The sequence below is a fragment of the Oncorhynchus keta genome, chromosome 32 (assembly GCF_023373465.1).
Source record: "Oncorhynchus keta strain PuntledgeMale-10-30-2019 chromosome 32, Oket_V2, whole genome shotgun sequence".
In the NCBI taxonomy this organism is placed as follows: domain Eukaryota; kingdom Metazoa; phylum Chordata; class Actinopteri; order Salmoniformes; family Salmonidae; genus Oncorhynchus; species Oncorhynchus keta.
In genome coordinates, this window is record NC_068452.1 from 36,396,595 (window position 1) to 36,423,961 (window position 27,367).

The following is a 27,367-nucleotide window of genomic DNA, read 5'->3' on the forward strand; positions in this document are numbered from 1 at the left end:
TGTGTTCCTTCTTGCTCTCATCTCAGGTGAGTTAACTGGAGTTATTTCATTCCATTGTAGGAGAGAGGAGAGGAGCTGTGCTACTTGGCTGGAGGGTCACAGTAATCTAAACTCTTGTCTGTTTTTCAGTTGTTCAGGGACAGTCACTCACCTCCTCTGAGTCAGTGGTGAAGAGCCCTGGAGAGTCAGTAACACTGTCCTGTACTGTGTCTGGTTTCTCCATGGGTAGCTACTACATGCACTGGATCCGTCAGAAACCAGGGAAAGGAGTAGATTGGCTTGGCCACATTGACACTGGCACTGGCACTGTATTTGCTCAGTCCCTCCAGGGCCAGTTCACCATCACCAAAGACAACTCCAAAAACCAGTTGTACTTAGAGGTGAAAAGCCTGAAGACTGAAGACTCTGCTGTTTATTATTGTGCCAGAGACACAGTGACACAGGATCCTGCAGCACTGTACAAAAACTCATCAACACTGATCACAGTATGAGAGGCAATTAGGCGCATCTCGGATATCAATATTAAACCCAAAAAGTAATCCACACACATTTTTACCAGCAAAGCACATTATTTACATGAACCCAAAGTCAACTTTACAGAATTGAGTTCATATTAGCTGTTACGTTTTGAGTATTTGTATCGGACAGAATTATATTAATATTACAACTTTTGTATTTTGAATTTGGCGCTCTGCAACTTCACCGGATGTTGTCGAGGTGGGCTGTTAACTTCTCACTGATCCGTAAGAAGTTCATGTGATCAGCAAACAGAAATATACTCAAACTAAATACAGTAATGGACCATTTATATATATTTGGGGAACTCCATAATAGATTCCCAAGAGGGGATAAGCAGATAGAGATACATATAATTCAATACAACTTCTATTGTCCCACATAGGGAAATGTGCTTGTTTCTGTGCTGTTCAGCACTGTATAAAATATTAAACATATCTAGTCTGAACATCCCATTGGTAAAATCTTAAAATCAGCAAGCAGAATAAAGGACAGGGAGGGGAGATCATCAAGGAATAGAGCAAATGTCATTCCCTCTCAGTCTCTATTTAAGCCTCTAGAGGGCGGTGTATGCAAAGTCTCCCTCCCATCCATCCCTTTATAATCAAACACTCAGCTCTGGCCATCTCATTATAGGCAACTTGGACTGACATTACAACAAGCCCTGCACTAACCTGACAAGCACTGAACATTGGAACTGATGACTGTCTGGTGTTTAGTTGTCATGGTGATGTCCATACACTGTAAGGGAGTGTGTGTTATCTTCACTAGAACAGTGCAAGTGTTCAGTAAATGTATTCTACACAGCACATAATGACCTGTTTCTAACCTGATTATTAAAAACAGAAACATAGGGGTCGTGGAAACGGTAATAATAAAACATGGGACATATGTAGCGCTTTCAAGGACTCAAAACGTCTTATTGATACACTGTCACACTGGGTGGCAGGTAGCCTAGTGGTTAGAGTGTTGGGCCAGGAACGGAAAGGTTGCTAGTTTAAATCCCTGAGCTGACAAGATAAAAATCTGTCACTCTGTTACTAGGCCGTCATTGTAAATAAGAATTTGTTCTTAACTGACTTGACTAGTTAAATAAAGGTTAAATTTAAAAAAATTAAACTATACATGTCTATGTCACTATTACATGCACACCTTGAGTTTTCACCAAAACTTTTCACAACAGTGCCAATATACGTAGTATTTTAGACCACTAGATCTACGGGGAGAAACATGTAACACCATAGAGATGCAAATGTGTTTCTGTTCACATAGACCCAAGGTCTCCTCCCATTTCAATAGTCTGATATAACTGCCCTCCACAGACCATCTCCCTCAGTCACGACGACCACTCCCAGTCTGTGCTTCTTTTACAGAATTTTAGATCCGTAACACAATGAGAGTTCTAGAATGTATGTTCCTCCTGGCTCTCATCTCAGGTGAGTTAACTGGAGTTATTTCTGTCCAGTGTAGGAGAGAGGAGAGGAGCTGTGCTACTTGGCTGGAGGGTCACAGTAATCTAAACTCTCTGTCTGTTTTTCAGCTGTTCAGGGACAGTCACTCACCTCCTCTGAGCCAGTAGTGAAGAAACCTGGAGAGTCAGTAACACTGTCATGTACTGTGTCTGGACTAGCCCTGAGCTGGTTACACTGGATCCGTCAGAAACCAGGGAAAGGTCTAGAGTGGATTGGGCGCATTGACAGTGGCACTGGCACTGTATTTGCCCAGTCCCTCCAGGGCCAGTTCACCATCACCAAAGACAACTCTAAAAACCAGCTGTACTTAGAGGTGAAAAGTCTGAAGACTGAAGACTCTGCTGGTTATTATTGTGCCAGAGACACAGTGACACAGGATCCTGCAGCGCCGTACAAAAACTGATCAACACTGATCACAGTATGAGAGGCAATGAGGCGCATAGGTTCTTTAAACACACACACTACAACACTGTCCACTGCTATCAATGTTATCCACATAAAACATTCACACACATTATGAACAGTGAAAAGCACACTATTTACATGAACACAGAAGTGCATTTTTTGCAACTCAGACTTCATATTAGCTATTCTTTTTTGAAAATCTTTATCGGACAGAAATATATTCATGTGATGTCAAATAACCAACAGTATCAATAATACATGTGGTCATTTAGTAAAATTATTATCAATGTCATGCAGCTCAAACCATTTATTTTGTAATGCCTTTCAATTAGGTAAGCTTCTTTGAATGAAATCAGATTTCAAATGTATGCAATTCAGAGGTATTACATCAGCAAACATAAGAATGAAGATACTTTTGGGTAGCATATAAGGGTTATTCTTTTAAATATTGTCATGAACCAAGTACAGTACAGCTCCCATAGTTTAGCTTCAAAGCAAACCGTGATCCTTTCATCTCTACTTGTCACATCTACTCCCACTCCTCCCATTCAGCGTTCAACGTCGTTACGAGAGGCGTTGCCTTCAACTAGTGGATACTCTACCACCAGTCGATCCAGCCAGCACACCAGCCCATTCAGCAACCTGCCCAGTTCAGCGATGACCGCTTGTCCTTCCCGGATAAATATGATGGCACCCCATGTAAATGCCGTGGCTTTCGACTACAGTGTTCCCTATACGTTGCGCAACAGATGGGAGCTCCGACCACCGAGAGGTTGAAGGTTGCCTTGGTTATTTCTCTGATGACTGGGCGGGCGTAGGAATGGACCACGGTTGTCTGGGAGAGAGGAGGAGCTGGATTCGTGTTAGTGGTTCATGGCTCGGTTAAGAGGTATCTTTGATCATCCACCGGAGGGCAAAGAGGGGGTGAGCAGACGACTGCTGAGTGCGTGCTCACCTTCCAGACACTAGCAGCATCCAGCGGATGGCATGAGTCGCCACTTCGTATGCTATTCAGAAGAGGGTCAACGAGATGGCGTATAGATCACAGATTCCCAGTGACTACCGTATCTCATCTTTTCATGTCTCCCTTCTCAGGTCAGTGGTTCCTTGTCCCCACGAGACCCCTCCGACCCCTGGACGTCAAGGGAGCTCCCGCCTATGCGGTCAGATCTCTAGAGGACTCCCAATGTTGTGGGGGTCGGCTGCAGTACCTTGTGGACTGGGAGGGGTATGGCCCAAAGGAGCGGTGTTGTGTTCCAGGGGAGGACATTCTGGATCCCAACATCATCTGTGATTTCCACATTGCTGGTTTTCGAACCACCGGTCCTGGGAAACTTCATTACGCACAACTGCGCTTCATCATTACGCACGCCTGGACTCCATTACCTCCCCTTTTATCTGGCACTCCCTTAGTTTCCTTCCCCAGGCAGTATTGTTTGTTGTTCATGTCTAGACGCTACTCCTACATTGTATCTTTATATTAAACTTACAAAAGAAAAGAAGAGCCGCATACTCTAGGAGCTCAGACGCAATAATTTAATAACCTAATAACCAACGTTTCGACAAACTTAAACTTACCACCTGCTTCTCGACTGTTACAGTACTGCTGCTGTTGGCAGCTGTATCCTGACAGTTATTCTGGGGATGGAATGAAGTGATGACAAAGAAAATTATATTTATAATAGAAGCAATTCTATCAACAGCATTAACAAGTATTACTGATGTACATGTATTTAGTCAGCCACAATATTATATATTATATTTTCCCGTTCCCTACTGCCCTGTAAGAAGGAGTCAATGCAAAACTCTGAGCTCTTCCATCACTACTTATCTCACTGCAAAGTGGAGGAGAGGACTGAAGCACTGACTAGACTGAGGAACAGAGACATACTGTACTAAGAGTTCATCATGACATTTACTATTGTGTTTCTACTGATGACAATAAGCTCGACAGGAACACTTTTAGACCATTGTATTTGTAACAGAATGTTTGCTGAGGTGTTGAGTCCAGGTTTGATCTCAAATAGTACTTTTTTCTCCAGAGGTGTTCAGGGTCAGACACTAACTGAGTTTGGACCGGTGGTAGAAAGCCTGGAGAATCCCACAAACTGACCTGTACATATTCTGGGTTTGGTGGAAATATTAATGCAGCTTGGATCAGACAGGCTCCTGGAAAAGATCTGCAGTGGGTTTCCTATATTAGCAGTGGTAGTTGTTCTACTACCTCCAGTCAGTTCAGGGTCGGTTCACCATCTCCAGAGACAACAGCAAGCAGCAGGTGTATCTCCAGATGAACAGTCTGAAGACTGAAGAATCTGCTGTTTATTATTGTGCCAGAGACACAGTGACACAGGAGGCTGCAGGGCTGCACAAAGACTGATCAATCACTTTTCTCACTGTGAGAGTCTGTTTTTCTGATCTCCAGTCACTGTTAACATAAATTCCATAGCCCTACCAACACTAGGTGTGTAGACACATCATACTCTTAATTATAACCATAATATACATGATTACTTGATAAACATAAAACATATACATGACAACCTGTCAAGATAACTGTATGAATATCCTTAACCGAAATCCTTAAAGCCATTCAAAGTGAGTTGACAATGGCAAATAACCCCAAAGAGAATCCATAATATTTGCAGCCATTCAGTCAAATTAATTATCAATCTCTAGAAGCTAAATCCATTTAGGCCTATTTGGTAATGTCTTTCAATTTGGTGAGTTTCTTTATTTACATTAAACTAGATGTCAAATGAGTACAATATTAAATACAGAACCATGAAGGTCAATAATGTTAAAGTATTGTTAAAGTATAGATGGAACAAGTTAAGATGGAACAGGTATACTGTAGATGGAACAAGTTTAGATGGAACGAGTTTAAGTGGAACAAGTTTAGATGGAAAGAGTTTAGGTGGAACAAGTATAGATGGAACAAGTATAGATGGAACAAGTTGAGATGGAACAAATATTGATGAAACAAGTATAAAAGGAACACGTTTAGATTGTTTAGGCTGGGGAAAGTTTTGGCCTTCCACGGTGACATCACCATGCAGTAAATGAGTTAATACACCGATAAGAAGGAGAGTTGCAAACCTCTCTGTCAATAATAGCACATTCTCTGTTTTCCCCTCCCCACTCAGACCACTCCCAGACAGTCCTAGCAAAATTATTGCTTGATAAATTGCTCTTTGATGTAAAGCTCATTTTTTTATACAGTTGTCATTGAAAACAATCAGAGTATGATTCTTAATAGTTACCCAGGAATTATTTCAAATTCAACAAATTATTTAGGCCATATGAACCTCTTCCCTATCTCAGACTCTATCTAATCCCTGTTTATCATCCCAACCATTGAGGAGGAGTCAATGCAAAACTGACCTCTTCCATCACTACTTATCTCACTGCAGAGTGGAGGAGAGGATTAAAGCTCTGACTAGATTGATGAACAGAGACACATCATAACTACTAATAGTTCATCATGACATTTACTATTGTGGTTCTTCTGATGACAATGGGCTTGAAAGGTGAACAATGTTAGGCTGATTATATTTGTAAAATAATGTTAGCTGAGGTTTGGAGGAATTTTATCTAATGATACTTTGTCTCCACAGGTGTTCATGGTCAGACACTGACTGAGTCTGGACCAGTTGTAAAAATAACTGGAGAACCACACAAAGTGACCTGTACAGCTTCTGGGTTCACATTCAGTAGCTACTGGATGGCTTGGATCAGACAGGTTCCTGGGAAAGGACTTGAATGGATTGCCATTATAAGATATGATAGTGCTAAAATCTACTACTCCCAGTCTGTTCAGGGTCGGTTCACCATCTCCAGAGACAACAGCAAGCAGCAGGTGTATCTCCAGATGAACAGCCTGAACACTGAAGACTCTGCTGTTTATTATTGTGCCAGAGACACAGTGACACAGGAGGCTGCTGCGCTGTATAAAAACTGGACAACACTGATCTCAATATTGGAAGCAATGAGATGAGTCTGTGCTCCACTCTGTCTCAGCATCAACCTCATGGCATTAACAAAACACATACTGGTCTACACATAACATACTCACATAGACAGGTTATACACTCAGTTATATCTAAAACAATATATTCAAGATATGCCTGCCATTGTTATATAGGAATATGAAAAGAGTCATGAAACTCAGCAATACAAGTTGAAATACTAAATATGTATTCGAAGAAACATTGAAGACAATAATAGTGTTAATAATAATAGAGTTCAGCAAACAAAAAAGAGAACCCAGATTTAGATACATTTTGTAATTCATTTGAGTTTTCATATTGCAGGTTAATGCAGCTTATAACAGTCATACTTAATCTACTGAAAGTACATTTTTGTTTTTCTTCTTTTACAGTACCAACTCTCTCACCTTTATGCAAAATGTCTCACCTCCCTGTCTATAAAAATGAATATTTGTCTCTCAGTATGAGTTAACAAGTACAGTTCACATAAGTTCAGCTTTAACACGAACCATGTTCTTTGCTTTTCTGCTGCTGGCAGCTGCTTCCTGTGAGTTTTTGGGACTGATACATCATCTATAATCAGAACAATAGTCCACAGTAAAATGTAATAGATAGATAGGCAATATCATTTAAATAGCTAAATGCAGTACTATAAAGTATGTAAACTTACTATATATACAGCACGGTTCCTCAACTGACTGTCCTCAGGATGAATTGCAGGTGATTATATTTGTCCCCCAATATTTTCTGAGCAAAAAAAGATAGAAAACTATTTTAAAAATTACGAATTGTATTTTTTTGAACATGAAAGACTGTAAAAAGAAACACAAATCAGCTCCAAGTCATTTTAATTTTGAACATCTTCTCCAAAGTATTCCCAAGCATAATAGAGACATATACGGTATTTGATCGTATACAAATGTAATGTAGTCAAATGTAGTCAAATATTATGTCTGTTTGGGCTTCTTGAGGTCAATTTGCAGTCTACAAATGATTTGTAATTATGTTCCAGCCCCTGACCATCTGCTCAAGAAAAAGCAGACCTTGGCTCAATCTAGTTGATGTGTAACGGCATTCGTCTGTTGAAGGAGAGGACCAAAATGCAGCGTGGTGGTTACTCATGTTCTTTAACCTGTTACTCCTACCCCCTACTTTTTCGAACATTCTGTTAAAAATCGCGCAACATTTCAGCGCCCTGCTGCTCATGCCAGGAATATAGTATATGCATATGATTAGTATGTGTGGATAGAAAACACTCAGACGTTTATAAAACTGGTTAAATCACGGCTGTGACTATAACAGAACTTGCGTTTCATCGAAAAGCGCAAGAAAATCTGATCACTGAAAATTGAAAAATATATCCATCCGCCACATCAACCCATTGTTAAATGCGAACCACATTAAATGGGGCTGAGGTTGCAATACCTACAGCTTCCACACGATGTCAACAGTCTTGTCATTTGCCTAGGCTTTGTTTCTTGGTCAAACGAAGAAAAGACAAGCCATTTGTTCAGGTCTCCGACCGGATATTTTGGTTGAGATTTACCCGGACATTATTTCCAGACGTACCCCATATAGAATATACATCGCCTGGTGATCAATTTGATCGCTTATTAACGTGTACTAATACCTAAAGTTGCATTACAAAAGTATTTCGAAGTGTTTTGTGAAAGTTTATCGTCGACTTTTTTAATTTAAAAAAATGACGTTACGTTATAAGACGCTATTTTGTTTCGTTTATCACACAGTCTTCATAGATCGATATCTAGGCTATATATGGGCCGATTTAATCGAAAAAAAGACCCAATAGTGATTATGGGACATCTAGGAGTGCCAACAAAGAAGATGGTCAAAGGTAATGAATGTTTTATATTTTATTTGTGCGGTTTGTGTAGCGACGACTATGCTAATTATTTTGTTTACGTCCCCTGCGGGTCTTTTGGGGTGTTACATGCTATCAGATAATAGCTTCTCGTGCTTTCGCCAAAAAGCATTTTAAGAATCTGACTTGTTGCCTGGATTCACAACGAGTGTAGCTTTAATTCAATACCCTGCATGTGTATTTTAATGAACGTTTGAGTTTTAACTAGTACTATTAGCATTTAGCGTAGCGCATTTGCATTTCCAGATGTCTAGATGGGACGCCTGCGTGGAGCAAGAGGTTAATTTTAAAAAAACGATACATGAAATAACTATATAAATACAAAACAACAAACGGAACGTGAAAACCTATACAGCCTGTCTGGTGACAACTAACACAGAGACAGGAACAATCACCCTCAAAATACACAGTGAAACCCAGGATACCTAAATATGGTTCCCAATCAGAGACAATGAGAATCACCTGACTCTGATTGAGAACCGCCTCAGGCAGCCAAGCCTATGCTAGACACACCCCTAATCAGCCACAATCCCAATGCCTACAAAAAAAAAACAATACGACAACACAATAAACCCATGTCACACCCTGGCCTGAACAAATAATAAAGAAAACACAAAATACTAAGACCAAGGCGTGACAGAACCCCCCCCCTAAGGTGCGGACTCCTGGACGCACCTCAAAACCATAGGGAGGGTCCGGGTGGGCGTCTGTCCATGGTGGCGTCTCCGGCTCGGGACGTGGACCCCACTCCATAAATGTCATAGTTCCTCCCCCTCGCGTCCTGGGATAATCCACCCTCGCCGCCGACCATGGCCTAATAGTCCTCACCCAGAACCCCACTGGACTGAGGGGCAGCTCATGACTGAGGGGCAGCTTGGGACTGAGGCAGCACGGGACTGAGGGGAACCTCGGGACTGAGGGGAAGCTCGGGACTGAGGGGAAGCTCGGGACTGAGGGGCAGCTCGGGACTGAGGGGAAGCCCGGGACTGAGGGGAAGCCCAGTACTGAGGGGAAGCCCAGTACTGAGAGGAAGCCCAGTACTGAGATGAAGCTCAGGCAGGTAGTTGGCTCCGGCAGATCCTGGCTGGCTGGCGGATCTGGAAGAGTCTGGTTGATTGGCAGATCTGGAAGAGTCTGGTTGACTGGCAGATCTGGAAGAATCTGGTTGACTGGCAGATCTGGAAGAATCTGGTTGACTGGCAGATCTGGAAGATCATGGCTGACTGGCGGATCTAGCTGCTCTATGCAGACTGACAGCTCTGGCTGCTCCATGTAGACTGGCAGCTCTGGCTGCTCCAAGCAGATTGACAGCTCAGGCTGCTCCATGCAGACTGACAGCTCTGGCTGCTCCATGCAGACTGACAGCTCTGGCTGCTCCATGCAGACTGACAGCTCTGGCTGCTCCATGCAGACTGGCAGCTCTGGCTGCTCCATGCAGACTGGCAGCTCTGGCTGCTCCATGCAGTCTGGCAGCTCAGGCTGCTCCGAACAGGCAGGAGGCTCCGGCAGCGCTGTAGAGGAGGAAGGCTCTGGAAGCGCTGAACAGGCGGGAGACTCCGACAGCGCAGGAGAGGAGGAAAACGCTGGCTGCGCTGAACAGGCGGGAGGCTCCGACAACGCTAGAGAGAAGGATGGCTCTGGCTGTGCTGAACAGGCGAGGCGCACTGAAGGCCTGGTGCGTGGTGCTGGAACTGGTGGTACTGGATCGAGGACACGCCCAGGAAGCCTGGTGCGGGGAGCTGCCACCGGCGGACTGGTGTTTGGAGGTGGCTCTTGATAGACCGGACCGTGCAGGCGCACTGGATCTCTTGAGCACCGAGCCTGCCCAACCTTACCTGGCTCGATGCCCACTCTAGCCCGGCCAATACGAAGAGCTGGTATGAACCGCACTGGGCTATGCACCCGCACTGGAAACACTGTGCGCTCCATAGCATAACACGGTGCCTGCCCGGTCTCTCTAGCCCCGCGGTAAGCACAAGGAGTTTGCGCAGGTCTCCTACCTGGCATAGCCATACTCCCTGTATGCCTCCCCCCAATACATTTTTGGGGCTGACTCTCAGGCTTCCATCCGCATCGCCGTGCTGCCTCCTCATACCAGCGCCTCTCCGCTTTCGCCGCCTCCAGTTCTTCCTTGGGGCGGCGATATTCTCCAGGCTGAGCCCAGGGTCCTTTTCCGTCCAATATCTCCTCCCAAGTCCAGAAGTCCTTTGATCGCTGCTCCTCACGATTAACAGGGAGAGTTGGCTCAGGTCTTACTCCTGACACTGCCACTCTCTCCCTGAGCCCCCCAATACATTTTTGGGGCTGACTTTCGGGTTTCTTTCTGCGCCGCCGTGTCTTTCTCTTCGACTCCATTCTCCTATAGCCCTCTTCGCACTGCTCCCGCGAATCCCAGGCGGGCTCCGGCACTCTCTCTGGGTCGACCGCCCACCTGTCTCTTTCCTCCCAAGTCGTATACTCCATACTCCTGCTGTCCATAACGTCTTCCCATGTCCATTCCTCCTTTCGCTGCTCCTGCTGTCGCTGCCTGTTACCACGCCGCTCGGTCCGGGTGTGGTGGGTCATTCTGTAACGGCGTTCGTCTGTTGAAGGAGAGGACCAAAATGCAGAGTGGTGGTTACTCATGTTCTTTAATAAAAAAAACGATACATGAAATAACTATATAAATACAAAACAACAAACGGAACGTGGAAACCTATACAGCCTGTCTGGTGACAACTAACACAGAGACAGGAACAATCACCCACGAAATACACAGTGAAACCCAGGCTACCTAAATATGGTTCCCAATCAGAGACAACGAGAATCACCTGACTCTGATTGAGAACCGCCTCAGGCAGCCAAGCCTATGCTAGACACACCCCTAATCAGCCACAATCCCAATGCCTACAAAAAAAAACAATACGACAATACAATAACCCCATGTCACACCCTGGCCTGAACAAATAATAAAGAAAACACAAAATACTAAGACCAAGGAGTGACATGATGATCCCTGATATCTCTAGTTTAAACTGATGGATTTTTATGGGGATCTGTTTACTGATAACATCAACTCAGTTAACAACATTTTGTATAGAATTTCAGTCAGTAATACAGCTTGGTGCAGCTTATAACAACCATACACAATCTGTTTTTAGTAGACAAGAGCAGCTTCCAGTTTAGCTTCAACACGAGCCATGTTACCTGCATCTCTGCTGCTTTTGGCAGCTGCATCCTGTGAGTCCCTCTTGGGTGAATATAAATACACATACATTTATTATTATTATTTCAAAAGACCAATTCATTATTAATGCTGGGTTACTTTGGACCTTCATCAATTATTTTCTTTTTCACAGGTGTGAACTATGGAGTTGAGCTCGCCCAACAAGGCCCAATGGCCATAGAGCCTGGACAATCCGGCCCTCAGATTGGGGGGGGTAGTGCTCTTTTCTATGGTTCACGTTCGCTCTTTTGCAGGTTTTACTATATCGTTTCTTCCATCCTAGAAAATGTCCTCAGCTGCTTGCATCTACCTTCCCTTATATAAATGTGTTTTGGTACTTTCCTTATGCACTGCGCTTTAATCTGTGCTAACTTTTACTATACCACAGGTCAATATATTCTACCAGTCCATCCAGCCCTCTCTCCACCTTTCATAGTGACAATAGTGGTGGGTGGTTAATTTGTCCAGGTCTGCAATAGGCTATAGCAATCATGGCACACATAAAAGCATTCATCTGAATCCATAAGAACAAACAGGAATAGCTGATAGGCAGCGGAGATGCCAGGTGCATCATTGAGCATGAAGGAAGAAGACATGAGACAAGCAGCTCAAAAAGCAACCCTATTGATCTTGTTACGGGACAATATAATTATCTTACCTAGACTGGCAAAATTCTACTCTTGGCTGCTGTGAAAATGTCATTTGAATAATTGCACAAAAGCTTTGTGGTTTGAATGTTTCATTCCATTTGGATCAGTTGTCTGTCTACTCTAGACAGTTTATAAGGTCTCGAAAGGCACATTAGCAGGCCAATCTGACTATATTTTTTCTTCTGACACTGAGAATGTAGGGTAGAGGAGAGGACTGAAGCACTGACTAGACTGAAGAAAAGGGACACACCATAACTTCTGACAGTCCATGATTAAATACACTATTGCTTTATTACTGATGATTATAGGGTTGACAGGTGAACAGTATCAGACTGATTTTACTTGAACAGATTGTTAAGTTTGGTTTTGAGTCCAGGAATGTTCTCTAATGTAACTTTGTCTCCACAGGTGTTCATGGTTAGACAGTGACTACAGTCTGATATGAAAGTCTCTAGGGACCAGTTTCTCCAGAAAAAAATGAAGCCTAGTCCTGAACTAAATGGAGAGCTCAATGGAGAATCGGCATGAGAAGTTATTCAGTCTATGATTAGTCTTAATCTGTATCTGGGAAACTAGATCTAGGAGTCTATTTTCCACACTATCAACTACCACATGGCATCAACAACATACTGTACACTGGTCTACACATATCATACACAGGTTATATATAATCTAAATGATATCTAAAATAATACTAAATCATTATTTTGAATACGTAATGAGCTGAGTATAGATCCTTGAGACACCAACAGTTAGAAATGCACCACAGTCCTATGTGCTGTGACATTCCAGGAAACTCTGACAACAATAACAATGTTGTTAAAAAATAATAACATACTGTAAAAAATGTATTTCATTTCAGTCAGGATTACAGGTTGATGCAGTTTATAACAAACATATATCAGTTTCTTTATATATAGAAATGTTCCTCTTATTCCAACCTCCCTCAACTGAAAATGAGATTTTCTCTGTATGTAAAGAGGAGTGTCTATCTGTTCTTCACTCAGTTGGAGTAGACAAGTACAGCTTCACTCAGTTGGAGTAGACAAGTACAGCTTCACTCAGTTGGAGTAGACAAGTGCAGCTTCACTCAGTTGGAGTAGACAAGTGCAGCTTCACTCAGTTGGAGTAGACAAGTACAGCTTCACTCAGTTGGAGTAGACAAGTGCAGCTTCACTCAGTTGGAGTAGACAAGTGCAGCTTCACTCAGTTGGAGTAGACAAGTACAGCTTCACTCATTTGGAGTAGACAAGTGCAGCTTCACTCAGTTGGAGTAGACAAGTGCAGCTTCACTCATTTGGAGTAGACAAGTGCAGCTTCACTCAGTTGGAGTAGACAAGTGCAGCTTCACTCAGTTGGAGTAGACAAGTACAGCTTCACTCAGTTGGAGTAGACAAGTGCAGCTTCACTCAGTTGGAGTAGACAAGTACAGCTTCACTCAGTTGGAGTAGACAAGTACAGCTTCACTCAGTTGGAGTAGACAAGTGCAGCTTCACTCAGTTGGAGTAGACAAGTACAGCTTCACTCAGTTGGAGTAGACAAGTGCAGCTTCACTCAGTTGGAGTAGACAAGTACAGCTTCACTCAGTTGGAGTAGACAAGTACAGCTTCACTCAGTTGGAGTAGACAAGTGCAGCTTCACTCATTTGGAGTAGACAAGTGCAGCTTCACTCAGTTGGAGTAGACAAGTGCAGCTTCACTCAGTTGGAGTAGACAAGTACAGCTTCACTCAGTTGGAGTAGACAAGTGCAGCTTCACTCAGTTGGAGTAGACAAGTACAGCTTCACTCAGTTGGAGTAGACAAGTGCAGCTTCACTCAGTTGGAGTAGACAAGTGCAGCTTCACTCAGTTGGAGTAGACAAGTACAGCTTCACTCAGTTGGAGTAGACAAGTGCAGCTTCACTCATTTGGAGTAGACAAGTACAGCTTCACTCAGTTGGAGTAGACAAGTGCAGCTTCACTCAGTTGGAGTAGACAAGTACAGCTTCACTCAGTTGGAGTAGACAAGTGCAGCTTCACTCATTTGGAGTAGACAAGTACAGCTTCACTCAGTTGGAGTAGACAAGTGCAGCTTCACTCAGTTGGAGTAGACAAGTACAGCTTCACTCATTTGGAGTAGACAAGTGCAGCTTCACTCAGTTGGAGTAGACAAGTACAGCTTCACTCAGTTGGAGTAGACAAGTACAGCTTCACTCAGTTGGAGTAGACAAGTACAGCTTCACTCAGTTGGAGTAGACAAGTACAGCTTCACTCAGTTGGAGTAGACAAGTACAGCTTCACTCAGTTGGAGTAGACAAGTACAGCTTCACTCAGTTGGAGTAGACAAGTACAGCTTCACTCAGTTGGAGTAGACAAGTACAGCTTCACTCAGTTGGAGTAGACAAGTACAGCTTCACTCAGTTGGAGTAGACAAGTGCAGCTTCACTCAGTTGGAGTAGACAAGTGCAGCTTCACTCAGTTGGAGTAGACAAGTACAGCTTCACTCAGTTGGAGTAGACAAGTGCAGCTTCACTCAGTTGGAGTAGACAAGTGCAGCTTCACTCAGTTGGAGTAGACAAGTGCAGCTTCACTCAGTTGGAGTAGACAAGTGCAGCTTCACTCAGTTGGAGTAGACAAGTGCAGCTTCACTCATTTGGAGTAGACAAGTGCAGCTTCACTCAGTTGGAGTAGACAAGTGCAGCTTCACTCAGTTGGAGTAGACAAGTGCAGCTTCACTCAGTTGGAGTAGACAAGTGCAGCTTCACTCAGTTGGAGTAGACAAGTACAGCTTCACTCAGTTGGAGTAGACAAGTACAGCTTCACTCAGTTGGAGTAGACAAGTACAGCTTCACTCAGTTGGAGTAGACAAGTACAGCTTCACTCATTTGGAGTAGACAAGTACAGCTTCACTCAGTTGGAGTAGACAAGTGCAGCTTCACTCAGTTGGAGTAGACAAGTACAGCTTCACTCAGTTGGAGTAGACAAGTGCAGCTTCACTCAGTTGGAGTAGACAAGTACAGCTTCACTCATTTGGAGTAGACAAGTACAGCTTCACTCAGTTGGAGTAGACAAGTGCAGCTTCACTCAGTTGGAGTAGACAAGTGCAGCTTCACTCATTTGGAGTAGACAAGTGCAGCTTCACTCAGTTGGAGTAGACAAGTACAGCTTCACTCAGTTGGAGTAGACAAGTGCAGCTTCACTCATTTGGAGTAGACAAGTACAGCTTCACTCAGTTGGAGTAGACAAGTACAGCTTCACTCAGTTGGAGTAGACAAGTGCAGCTTCACTCATTTGGAGTAGACAAGTACAGCTTCACTCAGTTGGAGTAGACAAGTACAGCTTCACTCAGTTGGAGTAGACAAGTGCAGCTTCACTCATTTGGAGTAGACAAGTGCAGCTTCACTCAGTTGGAGTAGACAAGTGCAGCTTCACTCAGTTGGAGTAGACAAGTACAGCTTCACTCAGTTGGAGTAGACAAGTGCAGCTTCACTCATTTGGAGTAGACAAGTGCAGCTTCACTCAGTTGGAGTAGACAAGTGCAGCTTCACTCAGTTGGAGTAGACAAGTACAGCTTCACTCAGTTGGAGTAGACAAGTGCAGCTTCACTCAGTTGGAGTAGACAAGTGCAGCTTCACTCATTTGGAGTAGACAAGTACAGCTTCACTCAGTTGGAGTAGACAAGTACAGCTTCACTCATTTGGAGTAGACAAGTGCAGCTTCACTCAGTTGGAGTAGACAAGTACAGCTTCACTCAGTTGGAGTAGACAAGTACAGCTTCACTCAGTTGGAGTAGACAAGTTCAGCTTCACTCAGTTGGAGTAGACAAGTACAGCTTCACTCAGTTGGAGTAGACAAGTACAGCTTCACTCAGTTGGAGTAGACAAGTACAGCTTCACTCAGTTGGAGTAGACAAGTACAGCTTCACTCAGTTGGAGTAGACAAGTACAGCTTCACTCAGTTGGAGTAGACAAGTACAGCTTCACTCAGTTGGAGTAGACAAGTACAGCTTCACTCAGTTGGAGTAGACAAGTACAGCTTCACTCAGTTGGAGTAGACAAGTACAGCTTCACTCAGTTGGAGTAGACAAGTACAGCTTCACTCAGTTGGAGTAGACAAGTACAGCTTCACTCAGTTGGAGTAGACAAGTACAGCTTCACTCAGTTGGAGTAGACAAGTACAGCTTCACTCAGTTGGAGTAGACAAGTACAGCTTCACTCATTTGGAGTAGACAAGTGCAGCTTCACTCAGTTGGAGTAGACAAGTACAGCTTCACTCATTTGGAGTAGACAAGTACAGCTTCACTCAGTTGGAGTAGACAAGTGCAGCTTCACTCAGTTGGAGTAGACAAGTGCAGCTTCACTCATTTGGAGTAGACAAGTACAGCTTCACTCAGTTGGAGTAGACAAGTGCAGCTTCACTCAGTTGGAGTAGACAAGTGCAGCTTCACTCATTTGGAGTAGACAAGTACAGCTTCACTCAGTTGGAGTAGACAAGTACAGCTTCACTCATTTGGAGTAGACAAGTGCAGCTTCACTCAGTTGGAGTAGACAAGTACAGCTTCACTCAGTTGGAGTAGACAAGTACAGCTTCACTCAGTTGGAGTAGACAAGTACAGCTTCACTCAGTTGGAGTAGACAAGTACAGCTTCACTCAGTTGGAGTAGACAAGTACAGCTTCACTCAGTTGGAGTAGACAAGTACAGCTTCACTCAGTTGGAGTAGACAAGTACAGCTTCACTCAGTTGGAGTAGACAAGTACAGCTTCACTCAGTTGGAGTAGACAAGTACAGCTTCACTCAGTTGGAGTAGACAAGTACAGCTTCACTCAGTTGGAGTAGACAAGTACAGCTTCACTCAGTTGGAGTAGACAAGTACAGCTTCACTCAGTTGGAGTAGACAAGTACAGCTTCACTCAGTTGGAGTAGACAAGTACAGCTTCACTCAGTTGGAGTAGACAAGTACAGCTTCACTCAGTTGGAGTAGACAAGTACAGCTTCACTCAGTTGGAGTAGACAAGTACAGCTTCACTCAGTTGGAGTAGACAAGTACAGCTTCACTCAGTTGGAGTAGACAAGTACAGCTTCACTCAGTTGGAGTAGACAAGTACAGCTTCACTCAGTTGGAGTAGACAAGTACAGCTTCACTCAGTTGGAGTAGACAAGTACAGCTTCACTCAGTTGGAGTAGACAAGTACAGCTTCACTCAGTTGGAGTAGACAAGTACAGCTTCACTCATTTGGAGTAGACAAGTGCAGCTTCACTCAGTTGGAGTAGACAAGTACAGCTTCACTCAGTTGGAGTAGACAAGTGCAGCTTCACTCATTTGGAGTAGACAGGTACAGCTTCACTCAGTTGGAGTAGACAAGTACAGCTTCACTCATTTGGAGTAGACAAGTACAGCTTCACTCAGTTGGAGTAGACAAGTGCAGCTTCACTCATTTGGAGTAGACAAGTGCAGCTTCACTCAGTTGGAGTAGACAAGTACAGCTTCACTCAGTTGGAGTAGACAAGTACAGCTTCACTCAGTTGGAGTAGACAAGTACAGCTTCACCCAGTTGGAGTAGACAAGTACAGCTTCACTCAGTTGGAGTAGACAAGTACAGCTTCACTCAGTTGGAGTAGACAAGTACAGCTTCACTCAGTTGGAGTAGACAAGTACAGCTTCACTCAGTTGGAGTAGACAAGTACAGCTTCACTCAGTTGGAGTAGACAAGTACAGCTTCACTCAGTTGGAGTAGACAAGTACAGCTTCACTCAGTTGGAGTAGACAAGTACAGCTTCACTCAGTTGGAGTAGACAAGTACAGCTTCACTCAGTTGGAGTAGACAAGTACAGCTTCACTCAGTTGGAGTAGACAAGTACAGCTTCACTCAGTTGGAGTAGACAAGTACAGCTTCACTCAGTTGGAGTAGACAAGTACAGCTTCACTCAGTTGGAGTAGACAAGTGCAGCTTCACTCAGTTGGAGTAGACAAGTACAGCTTCACTCAGTTGGAGTAGACAAGTACAGCTTCACTCATTTGGAGTAGACAAGTACAGCTTCACTCAGTTGGAGTAGACAAGTGCAGCTTCACTCATTTGGAGTAGACAAGTGCAGCTTCACTCAGTTGGAGTAGACAAGTGCAGCTTCACTCATTTGGAGTAGACAAGTGCAGCTTCACTCAGTTGGAGTAGACAAGTGCAGCTTCACTCAGTTGGAGTAGACAAGTGCAGCTTCACTCAGTTGGAGTAGACAAGTACAGCTTCACTCATTTGGAGTAGACAAGTACAGCTTCACTCAGTTGGAGTAGACAAGTGCAGCTTCACTCATTTGGAGTAGACAAGTGCAGCTTCACTCAGTTGGAGTAGACAAGTGCAGCTTCACTCATTTGGAGTAGACAAGTGCAGCTTCACTCAGTTGGAGTAGACAAGTGCAGCTTCACTCAGTTGGAGTAGACAAGTGCAGCTTCACTCAGTTGGAGTAGACAAGTACAGCTTCACTCAGTTGGAGTAGACAAGTACAGCTTCACTCAGTTGGAGTAGACAAGTACAGCTTCACTCAGTTGGAGTAGACAAGTACAGCTTCACTCATTTGGAGTAGACAAGTACAGCTTCACTCAGTTGGAGTAGACAAGTGCAGCTTCACTCAGTTGGAGTAGACAAGTGCAGCTTCACTCATTTGGAGTAGACAAGTGCAGCTTCACTCAGTTGGAGTAGACAAGTGCAGCTTCACTCAGTTAGAGTAGACAAGTGCAGCTTCACTCAGTTGGAGTAGACAAGTACAGCTTCACTCAGTTGGAGTAGACAAGTACAGCTTCACTCAGTTGGAGTAGACAAGTACAGCTTCACTCAGTTGGAGTAGACAAGTACAGCTTCACTCAGTTGGAGTAGACAAGTACAGCTTCACTCAGTTGGAGTAGACAAGTACAGCTTCACTCAGTTGGAGTAGACAAGTACAGCTTCACTCAGTTGGAGTAGACAAGTACAGCTTCACTCAGTTGGAGTAGACAAGTACAGCTTCACTCAGTTGGAGTAGACAAGTACAGCTTCACTCAGTTGGAGTAGACAAGTACAGCTTCACTCAGTTGGAGTAGACAAGTACAGCTTCACTCAGTTGGAGTAGACAAGTACAGCTTCACTCAGTTGGAGTAGACAAGTACAGCTTCACTCAGTTGGAGTAGACAAGTGCAGCTTCACTCAGTTGGAGTAGACAAGTGCAGCTTCACTCAGTTGGAGTAGACAAGTACAGCTTCACTCAGTTGGAGTAGACAAGTGCAGCTTCACTCAGTTGGAGTAGACAAGTGCAGCTTCACTCAGTTGGAGTAGACAAGTGCAGCTTCACTCAGTTGGAGTAGACAAGTGCAGCTTCACTCAGTTGGAGTAGACAAGTGCAGCTTCACTCAGTTGGAGTAGACAAGTGCAGCTTCACTCAGTTGGAGTAGTCAAGTGCAGCTTCACTCAGTTGGAGTAGACAAGTGCAGCTTCACTCAGTTGGAGTAGACAAGTGCAGCTTCACTCAGTTGGAGTAGACAAGTGCAGCTTCACTCAGTTGGAGTAGTCAAGTGCAGCTTCACTCAGTTGGAGTAGTCAAGTGCAGCTTCACTCAGTTGGAGTAGACAAGTGCAGCTTCACTCAGTTGGAGTAGACAAGTGCAGCTTCACTCAGTTGGAGTAGACAAGTGCAGCTTCACTCAGTTGGAGTAGACAAGTGCAGCTTCACTCAGTTGGAGTAGACAAGTGCAGCTTCACTCAGTTGGAGTAGTCAAGTGCAGCTTCACTCAGTTGGAGTAGACAAGTGCAGCTTCACTCAGTTGGAGTAGACAAGTGCAGCTTCACTCAGTTGGAGTAGTCAAGTGCAGCTTCACTCAGTTGGAGTAGACAAGTGCAGCTTCACTCAGTTGGAGTAGACAAGTGCAGCTTCACTCAGTTGGAGTAGACAAGTGCAGCTTCACTCAGTTGGAGTAGTCAAGTGCAGCTTCACTCAGTTGGAGTAGACAAGTGCAGCTTCACTCAGTTGGAGTAGTCAAGTGCAGCTTCACTCAGTTGGAGTAGACAAGTGCAGCTTCACTCAGTTGGAGTAGACAAGTGCAGCTTCACTCAGTTGGAGTAGACAAGTGCAGCTTCACTCAGTTGGAGTAGACAAGTACAGCTTCACTCAGTTGGAGTAGACAAGTGCAGCTTCACTCAGTTGGAGTAGACAAGTGCAGCTTCACTCAGTTGGAGTAGACAAGTACAGCTTCACTCAGTTGGAGTAGACAAGTGCAGCTTCACTCAGTTGGAGTAGACAAGTGCAGCTTCACTCCTTGAGCCCATCCCTCTCTTTGTTTATGTTCTTGTTTAGTTTGATGTTGTTTTGACTCCTGTTTTTTTGTTTCATTTCTAAAATTGTAAAGAGACTTTGGGTCCTTGGAAGAGCTATATGAGTCCCATGTATTATTATTATTATTGTGAGCATACCAAGTAATTAGGCGTCACTCTAAAGCGGGAAGGTGGAATAAACGAGTCAGGAGTAGGTTTTCTTGATTGAACACGGTTCTCTATTGAGGGTATTTTGTCAACAAAAACATTCTAACATAATCAATGAAAAATCTTCCAAGGAAAAATACACATATTCTTCTCCAGATGAAACAAGAACACAATATGATTATCTTTAAACTACAACAAACATAAATCACGGGTTTGTCAACATCTTAGTGGTTCTTTCAGCACAGCTTCTCTCTCTCGGTGGCCATCTTCCAGAGATAGTTTCCCCCTTCTCTGCTGGTTCCATTCTCTCTTTTATAGGGGAAGGAGAGTATGTCATTAGTACCGTCAGCTGTGCTTAATTGACTCTGGTTACCTTGTCTCCCATGCTTTGTTGGGCTACTATCCATGAGCCCAGCCTGCCCCCTAGTGGTCCTTCCACATTATTATTACTTTGAAACATCATCAATTGTTTTGTTTTTTTCACAGATATGCACTGGAGCTCACCCAGCAAGGCCCAATGGCTATATAGCCTGGATAGTCTCTGACCCTCTCCTGTAAGGTCTCTGAGTATTCCTTGACTAATGATAACTACGCAACAGCTTGGATCCAACACCCTACACACCGGGATGGAGCAATTAGATTCAAAGATGACCTGACAAACAAGTTCAGTGTTTCCAAAGACCCTGCTAGCAGCGTGGTGACAATAACAATCCATGTCTCAATTGTCTCAAGGCTTAAAAATCCTTCTTTAACTTCTTGGATATAGGGGGTGCTCTTTTAATTTATGGATAAAAAAAACGTTCCTGTTTTAAACAAGATATTTTGTTACGAAAAGATGCTCAACTATGCATGTAATTGACAGCTTTGGAAAGAAAACACTCTGACGTTTCCAAAACTGCAAATATATTATCTGTGAGTGACACAGAACTGATGCTACAGGCGAAACCAAGATGAAATTTCAAATAGGAAATGGCCCAGATTTTGAAGGCGCTGTGTTCCAATGTCTCCTTATATGGCTGTGAATGCGCCAGGAATGAGCCTACACTTTCTGTCGTTTACCCAAGGTGTCTGCAGCATTGTAACGTATTTGTAGGCATATCATTGGAAGATTGACCATAAGAGACTACATTTACCAGGTGCCCGCTTGTTGTCCTCTGTCGAAATCATTGCGTAATCTCCAGCTGCGTGCATTTTTCCATTTGCTTCAGAGGAGAAACCCAACTGCCACAAATGATTTATCATCGAATAGATTCTAAACAACGTTTGCCATGTTTCTGTCGATATTATGGAGTTAATTTGGAAAAAAGTTTGGCGTTGTAATGACTGAATTTTCGGGGGGTTTTCTTAGCCAAACCTGATGAACAAAACGGAGCGATTTCTCCTACACAAATAATCTTTTTGGAAAAACTGAACATTTGCTATCTAACCGAGAGTCTCCTTATTGAAAACATCCAAAGTTCTTCAAAGGTAAATTATTTTATTTGAATGCTTTTCTTGTTTTTGTGAAAATGACTGTGCTGCTGGAAGTGTCTCTGGAGATACTGAATTTGTATCTGCAGAGAGTCTGCGGACTGAAGACACAGCTGTATATTATTGTGCTCGACGACTACAGTGATACAAAGCAACACAGAACCTGTACAAAAACTGAATATGCATGTGAGTAATGCAGTGAAACATACGCCCCCCAGTCAAAGAACTGCTCTATGACATAAAACGTATTATTGATACATTAGCATGTTAAGCTGCGATGTCACTATAGCCTTTTTTATTGCGACACAAACAACCACACAGGATTACACATTGACAAAACATACAGTCAATAATACAATAGAGAATGTCTATATACAGTGTGTGCAAATGAGGTGGGATAAGGGAGATGAGGCAATTAATAGGCCATATTGGTGAAATTATTACAGTATGGCAAATTAAACACTGAGGTGATAGATGTGCAGAAGATGAGTGAGCAAGTAGCGAACACTGGGGTACAAAGGAGCAAAATAAATAACAATATGGTGATGAAATAGTTGGATGGTGGATGGTGATGAGGTAGTTGCACAGCCAATTTACAGATTGGCTATGTACCGGTGCAGTGATCGGTGAGCTGCTCTGACAGCTGGTACTTAAATCTAGTGAGGGAGATACTGTATGAGTCTCCAGCTTCAGTGATTTTTGCAGTTTGTTCCAGTCAACTGGAAGGAAAGAAGCCCGAAGGTGGAATTGGCTTTAGGGGTCACCAGTGAGATATACATGCTGGTGACGAGTGAGCTTCACTTAGCAACAACTTACCTGGAGCCAGTGGGTTTGGCGACAGATATGAAGCGAGGGCCAGCCAATGAGAGCATACAGGTCGCAGTGGTGGGTAGTATATGGGGCTTTAGTGACAAAACGGATGGCACTGTGATAGACTGCATCCAATTTGCTGAGTAGAGTGTTGGAGGCCATTTTGTAAATGACATCGCCGAAGTCAAGGATTGGTAGGATAGTTATACTAGGGTATGTTTGGCAGCATGAGTGAAGGATGCTTTGTTTGCGAAATAGGAAGCCAATTCTAGATTCAATTTTTGGATTGGAGATGCTTAATGTGAGTCTGGAAGGAGAGTTTACAGTCTAACCAGACACCTAGGTATTTTATATAACCTTTATTTAACTAGTCAAGTCAGTTAAGAACAAATTCTTATTTTCAATGATAGCCTGACAGAACAACAGATTTGTTGCGGCTACGCTGCCGCCCCAACTATTTGTAGTTGTCCACATATTTTAAGTCAGAACCCTCCAGAGTTGTGATGCTGGACGGATGGGGAGGTGTGGGCAGCGATCGGTTGAAAAGCATGCATTTAGTTTTGCTTGCATTTAATAACAGTTGGAGGCCATGGAAGGAGAGTTGTATGGCATTGAAGCTCGTCTGGAGGTTATTTAACACAGTGTCCAAAGAAGGGCCAGAAGTATACAGAATGGTGTCGTCTGCGTAGTGGTTGATCAGAGATTCACCAACAGCAAGAGCGACATCATTGATGTATACAGAGAAAAGAGTTGGCCCGAGAATTGAACCCTGTGGCACCCCCATAGAGACTGCCAGAGGTTCAGACAACAAGCTCTCCGATTTGACACACTGAACTCTGCCTGAGAAGTAGTTGGTGAACCAGTCATTTGAGAAACCAAGGCTGTTGAGTCTGTCGATAAAAATGTGGTGATTGACAGAGTCGAAAGCCTTGGCCAGGTCGATGAAGACAACTGCACAGTATTGTCTCTTATCGATGGCGGTTATGATATAGTTTAGGACCTTGAGCGAGGCTGATGTGCACCCATGACCAGCTCAGAAACCAGATTGCATAGCGGAGAAGGTACGGTGGAATTTTAATTGGTCGGTGATCTGTTTGTTAACTTGGCTTTCGAAGACCTTAGAAAGCAGGGCAGGATAGATATAGGTCTGTAACAGTTTGGGTCTAGAGTGTCTCCCCCTTTGAAAAGGGGGTTGCCCGCTGCAGCTTTTCAATCTTTGGGGATCCCAGACGATACGAGAGGTTGAACAGGCTAGTAATAGGGGTTGCAACAATTGCGGCGGATCATTTTAGAAAGAGAGGGTCCAGATTGTCTAGCCCGGCTGATTTGTAGGGGTCCAGATTTTGCAGCTCTTTCAGAACATCAGCTATCTGGATTTGGGTGAAGGAGAAATGGGGGAGGCTTGGGCAAGTTGCTGTGGGGTGTGCAGGGCTGTTGACCAGGTTAGGGGTAGCCAGGTGAAAAGCATGGCCAGCCATAGAAAAATGCTTATTGAAATCTTAAATTATCGTGGATTTATCAGTGGTGACAGTGTTTCCTAGCCTCAGTGCAGTGGGCAGCTGGGAGGAGGTGCTCTTATTCTCCATGGACTTTACAGTGTCCGAGAACTTGTTGGAGTTTGTGCTACAGGATGCACATTTCTGTTTGAAAAAGCTAGCCTTTGCTTTCTTAATAATGGGAATTGATGGAAATTGATGTAAAATATATCACTAGCCACTTTAAACAATGCTACTTAATATAATGTTTACATACATTACATTACATTACTCATCTCATATGTAAATACTGTACTCGATACCATCTACTGCATCTTGCCTATGCCGTTCTGTACCATCACTCATTCATATATCTTTATGTACATATTCTTTATCCCTTTACACTTGTCGGGAGATGGGGCATCCGGAGCCGGGGGTGCCGAAGGTGGAGAGAGGAGACCACTCCTCTCCCATCGGTCCATTCTCTCCATTACTTGATCCATCGCGGATCCGATCCGATGGAGGACGGTGGTGTGGTGGAGAACCCGTTCCTCCATCGATGGGAGAGGGTTGGCTGCTGCTCCTGCTGACTCCATTCAATCTTTAGGTGCGGGATTCTGTAATGCTCCGGGTGTTGTGGGTGTGGAGTCAAACGCAGGAGACAGAGAGTGCAATGCTGTGCTCTTTAATAGCACCAATGCACCACAGGGTGCTTACAATAATACCGGCCCCAAACACGGGGAATGAAAAATGTACAACAGAAAAATGCACGACCAGGAACAAACACTCTACAACTCTACAACAGAGCCGAAGGTTACAATGAATAATCCCGCACAACAAACAGGCTAAAGAAGCCCAACTAATCATCACAAACAGGTGCTACCAATAACCATACAAGGAGGGGGAGGAAAGACAATCAGTGGCAGTTAATAGGCCGGTGACGACGACCGCCGAGCGGCACCCGAGCGGGAAGGGAAGCCACCCTCGGTCGGACTCGTGACAAAAGACTTATGTAAATGAGACATTACTGTACTTAATTGAATTTTAATAATTAGCAATAAAATCTAAAAAGATGTTTTCACTTTGCCATTAAAGGGGTATTGTGTGTAGATGGGTGTGAAAACTATATTTAATCCATTAATGAATTCAGGCTGTAACACAACAAAATGTGGAATAAGTCAAGGGATATGAATAATATCTGAGGGCACTGTAATTGTCATGGTGATGTCCATACACAGTAAGTAAAGCATTACATGGTGACTGAATAATGTCTGAGTATCATGGTCAAAGTCTATATTAATGTAAATACCACATCTTCAACTGAATGTTGAAATGTTTTTGTTTTGCAGGTGTTTGTTCTGATTTCAGATTGGATCAGTCTCCTTCTCAGGCGAAACGACCTGGAGACACAATTAAAATGTCCTGTTCAATCTTTCTTTATTCAATGACTAGATCTACAATTCACTGGATAAGGCAGAAACCAGGGAAAGTACTGAAGTGGATCGGGAGAATGAAGAATGGTTCAGGCACAGATGTTATCCATGCAGACTCCACAAGCACACAGTTCTTAGAGGCCAAGAGTTTGAGAGCAGTGGACTCTGCTGTTTATTATTGTGCTCAACAGACACTGACTGGAGATGGTGAAGCAGTTAAACAAAAACCCCAACACTGCCTAACAATATGTCTAGCTGGTGTTCCTCTCTTTGTGTCACACTAGAATAATGCTGTGTATACCATTACTGTAAAGAATACAATAACAATATCACAAAGAACTACACCATAAAAGGGTCCAGCCTCTAACATTCAAACTACCTCTTGCCTAGTCTGGTCAAGCTTTCTTGATGTCACATACAAAAAATCATAAACAAAGTATTCAGAACATATGAACCTGTTCCTCATCTCTGAATTCTCTACTTAATCTCTGTGTGATCTTCCCACCCTGTGAGGAGGAGTCAATGCAAAACTCTGAGCTCTTTCATTGTCCCTCCGGAACTGTCATTACACACACCTGGTCCCCATATCCTTGATTAGTAACTGTATAAGTGTGCCCTTTGTTCACCATTGTCTTGTCTATTATTGTTCCATTGTCCGTGTGAGTAACTGTGCTTGTTTTGGCTCTCGTTGTGCTTTGTGTTTTCGGGTCACGTCCCGTGTATTTATTACAGATCCTGCCACGTGTATTTTATTTATTTAACCTTTATTTAACTAGGCAAGTCAGTTAAGAACAAATTCTTATTTTCAATGATGGCCTAGGAACAGTGGGTTAACTGCCTGTTCAGGGGCAGAACAACAGATGTACCTTGTCAGCTCGGGGGTTTGAACTTGCAACCTTAAGATTACTAATCAAACGCTCTAACCACTAAGCTACCCTGCCGCCCCAAGCACGGGGAATGTATTAGAGGTACTCCTCGCTCTTTGTTTGGGTTCAACCCTGTGTTTTGTATACATGTTTGTTTGATCTTCGTCCCTGTGCCTTTACATGTGACGCTGTCATTTGGTTGAAATATAAAACCATATTACGCATTTCTGCAACTGTCTCCTGACCCTTCATACCAACGAGACATCCATCACTACTTATCTCACTGCAGAGTGGAGGAGAAGGACTGACGACTAGACTGAGTGTTACACTGATCATAGTCTAACATGTTTAACAAAGATGACATAATAGGCATACATGCTACTGATTCTAGGACTGTCAGAAAAACACTTTGTTTTTACTTTCAACAGATGGTTGTGTGTATTTAAAAGCTTTTGTTCAAGTTTGAAATACTCTATTTTTATCAACAGGTGTTCAGGGTGAGATACTGAGTCTGACTCCATGGTTAAACAGACTGGAGAATCCCACCAAATGACATGTACATCCTCTGGTTTAGACAGGACGACTGGATGACGTGGAACAGACAGACTCCTGGGAAAGGACTGGGTTGCAATTATTACTGGCAGTGATGGTGGTATAACTTACTAATCCCAGTAAGTTCAGGGTTGATTCACCATCTCCAGAGACAATAGCAAGCTGCATCTCCAGATGAACAGTCTGAAGACTGAAGACTCCTCTGTTTATTATTGTGCCAGAG

At 43.6% G+C, this 27,367-nt stretch overlaps 1 pseudogene and 1 gene segment (V, D, J or C); both read left to right on the forward strand.

The window, feature by feature from the left end:
* Window positions 1–27,367, forward strand: part of LOC118364685 (uncharacterized) — a 245,041-nt pseudogene that overhangs the window by 49,632 nt on the left and 168,042 nt on the right.
* Window positions 1,807–2,417, forward strand: LOC118365680 (immunoglobulin heavy variable 3-74-like). The segment is given in 2 exon segments: window positions 1,807–1,952; window positions 2,057–2,417. Coding segments are annotated over 2 exon segments (378 nt in total).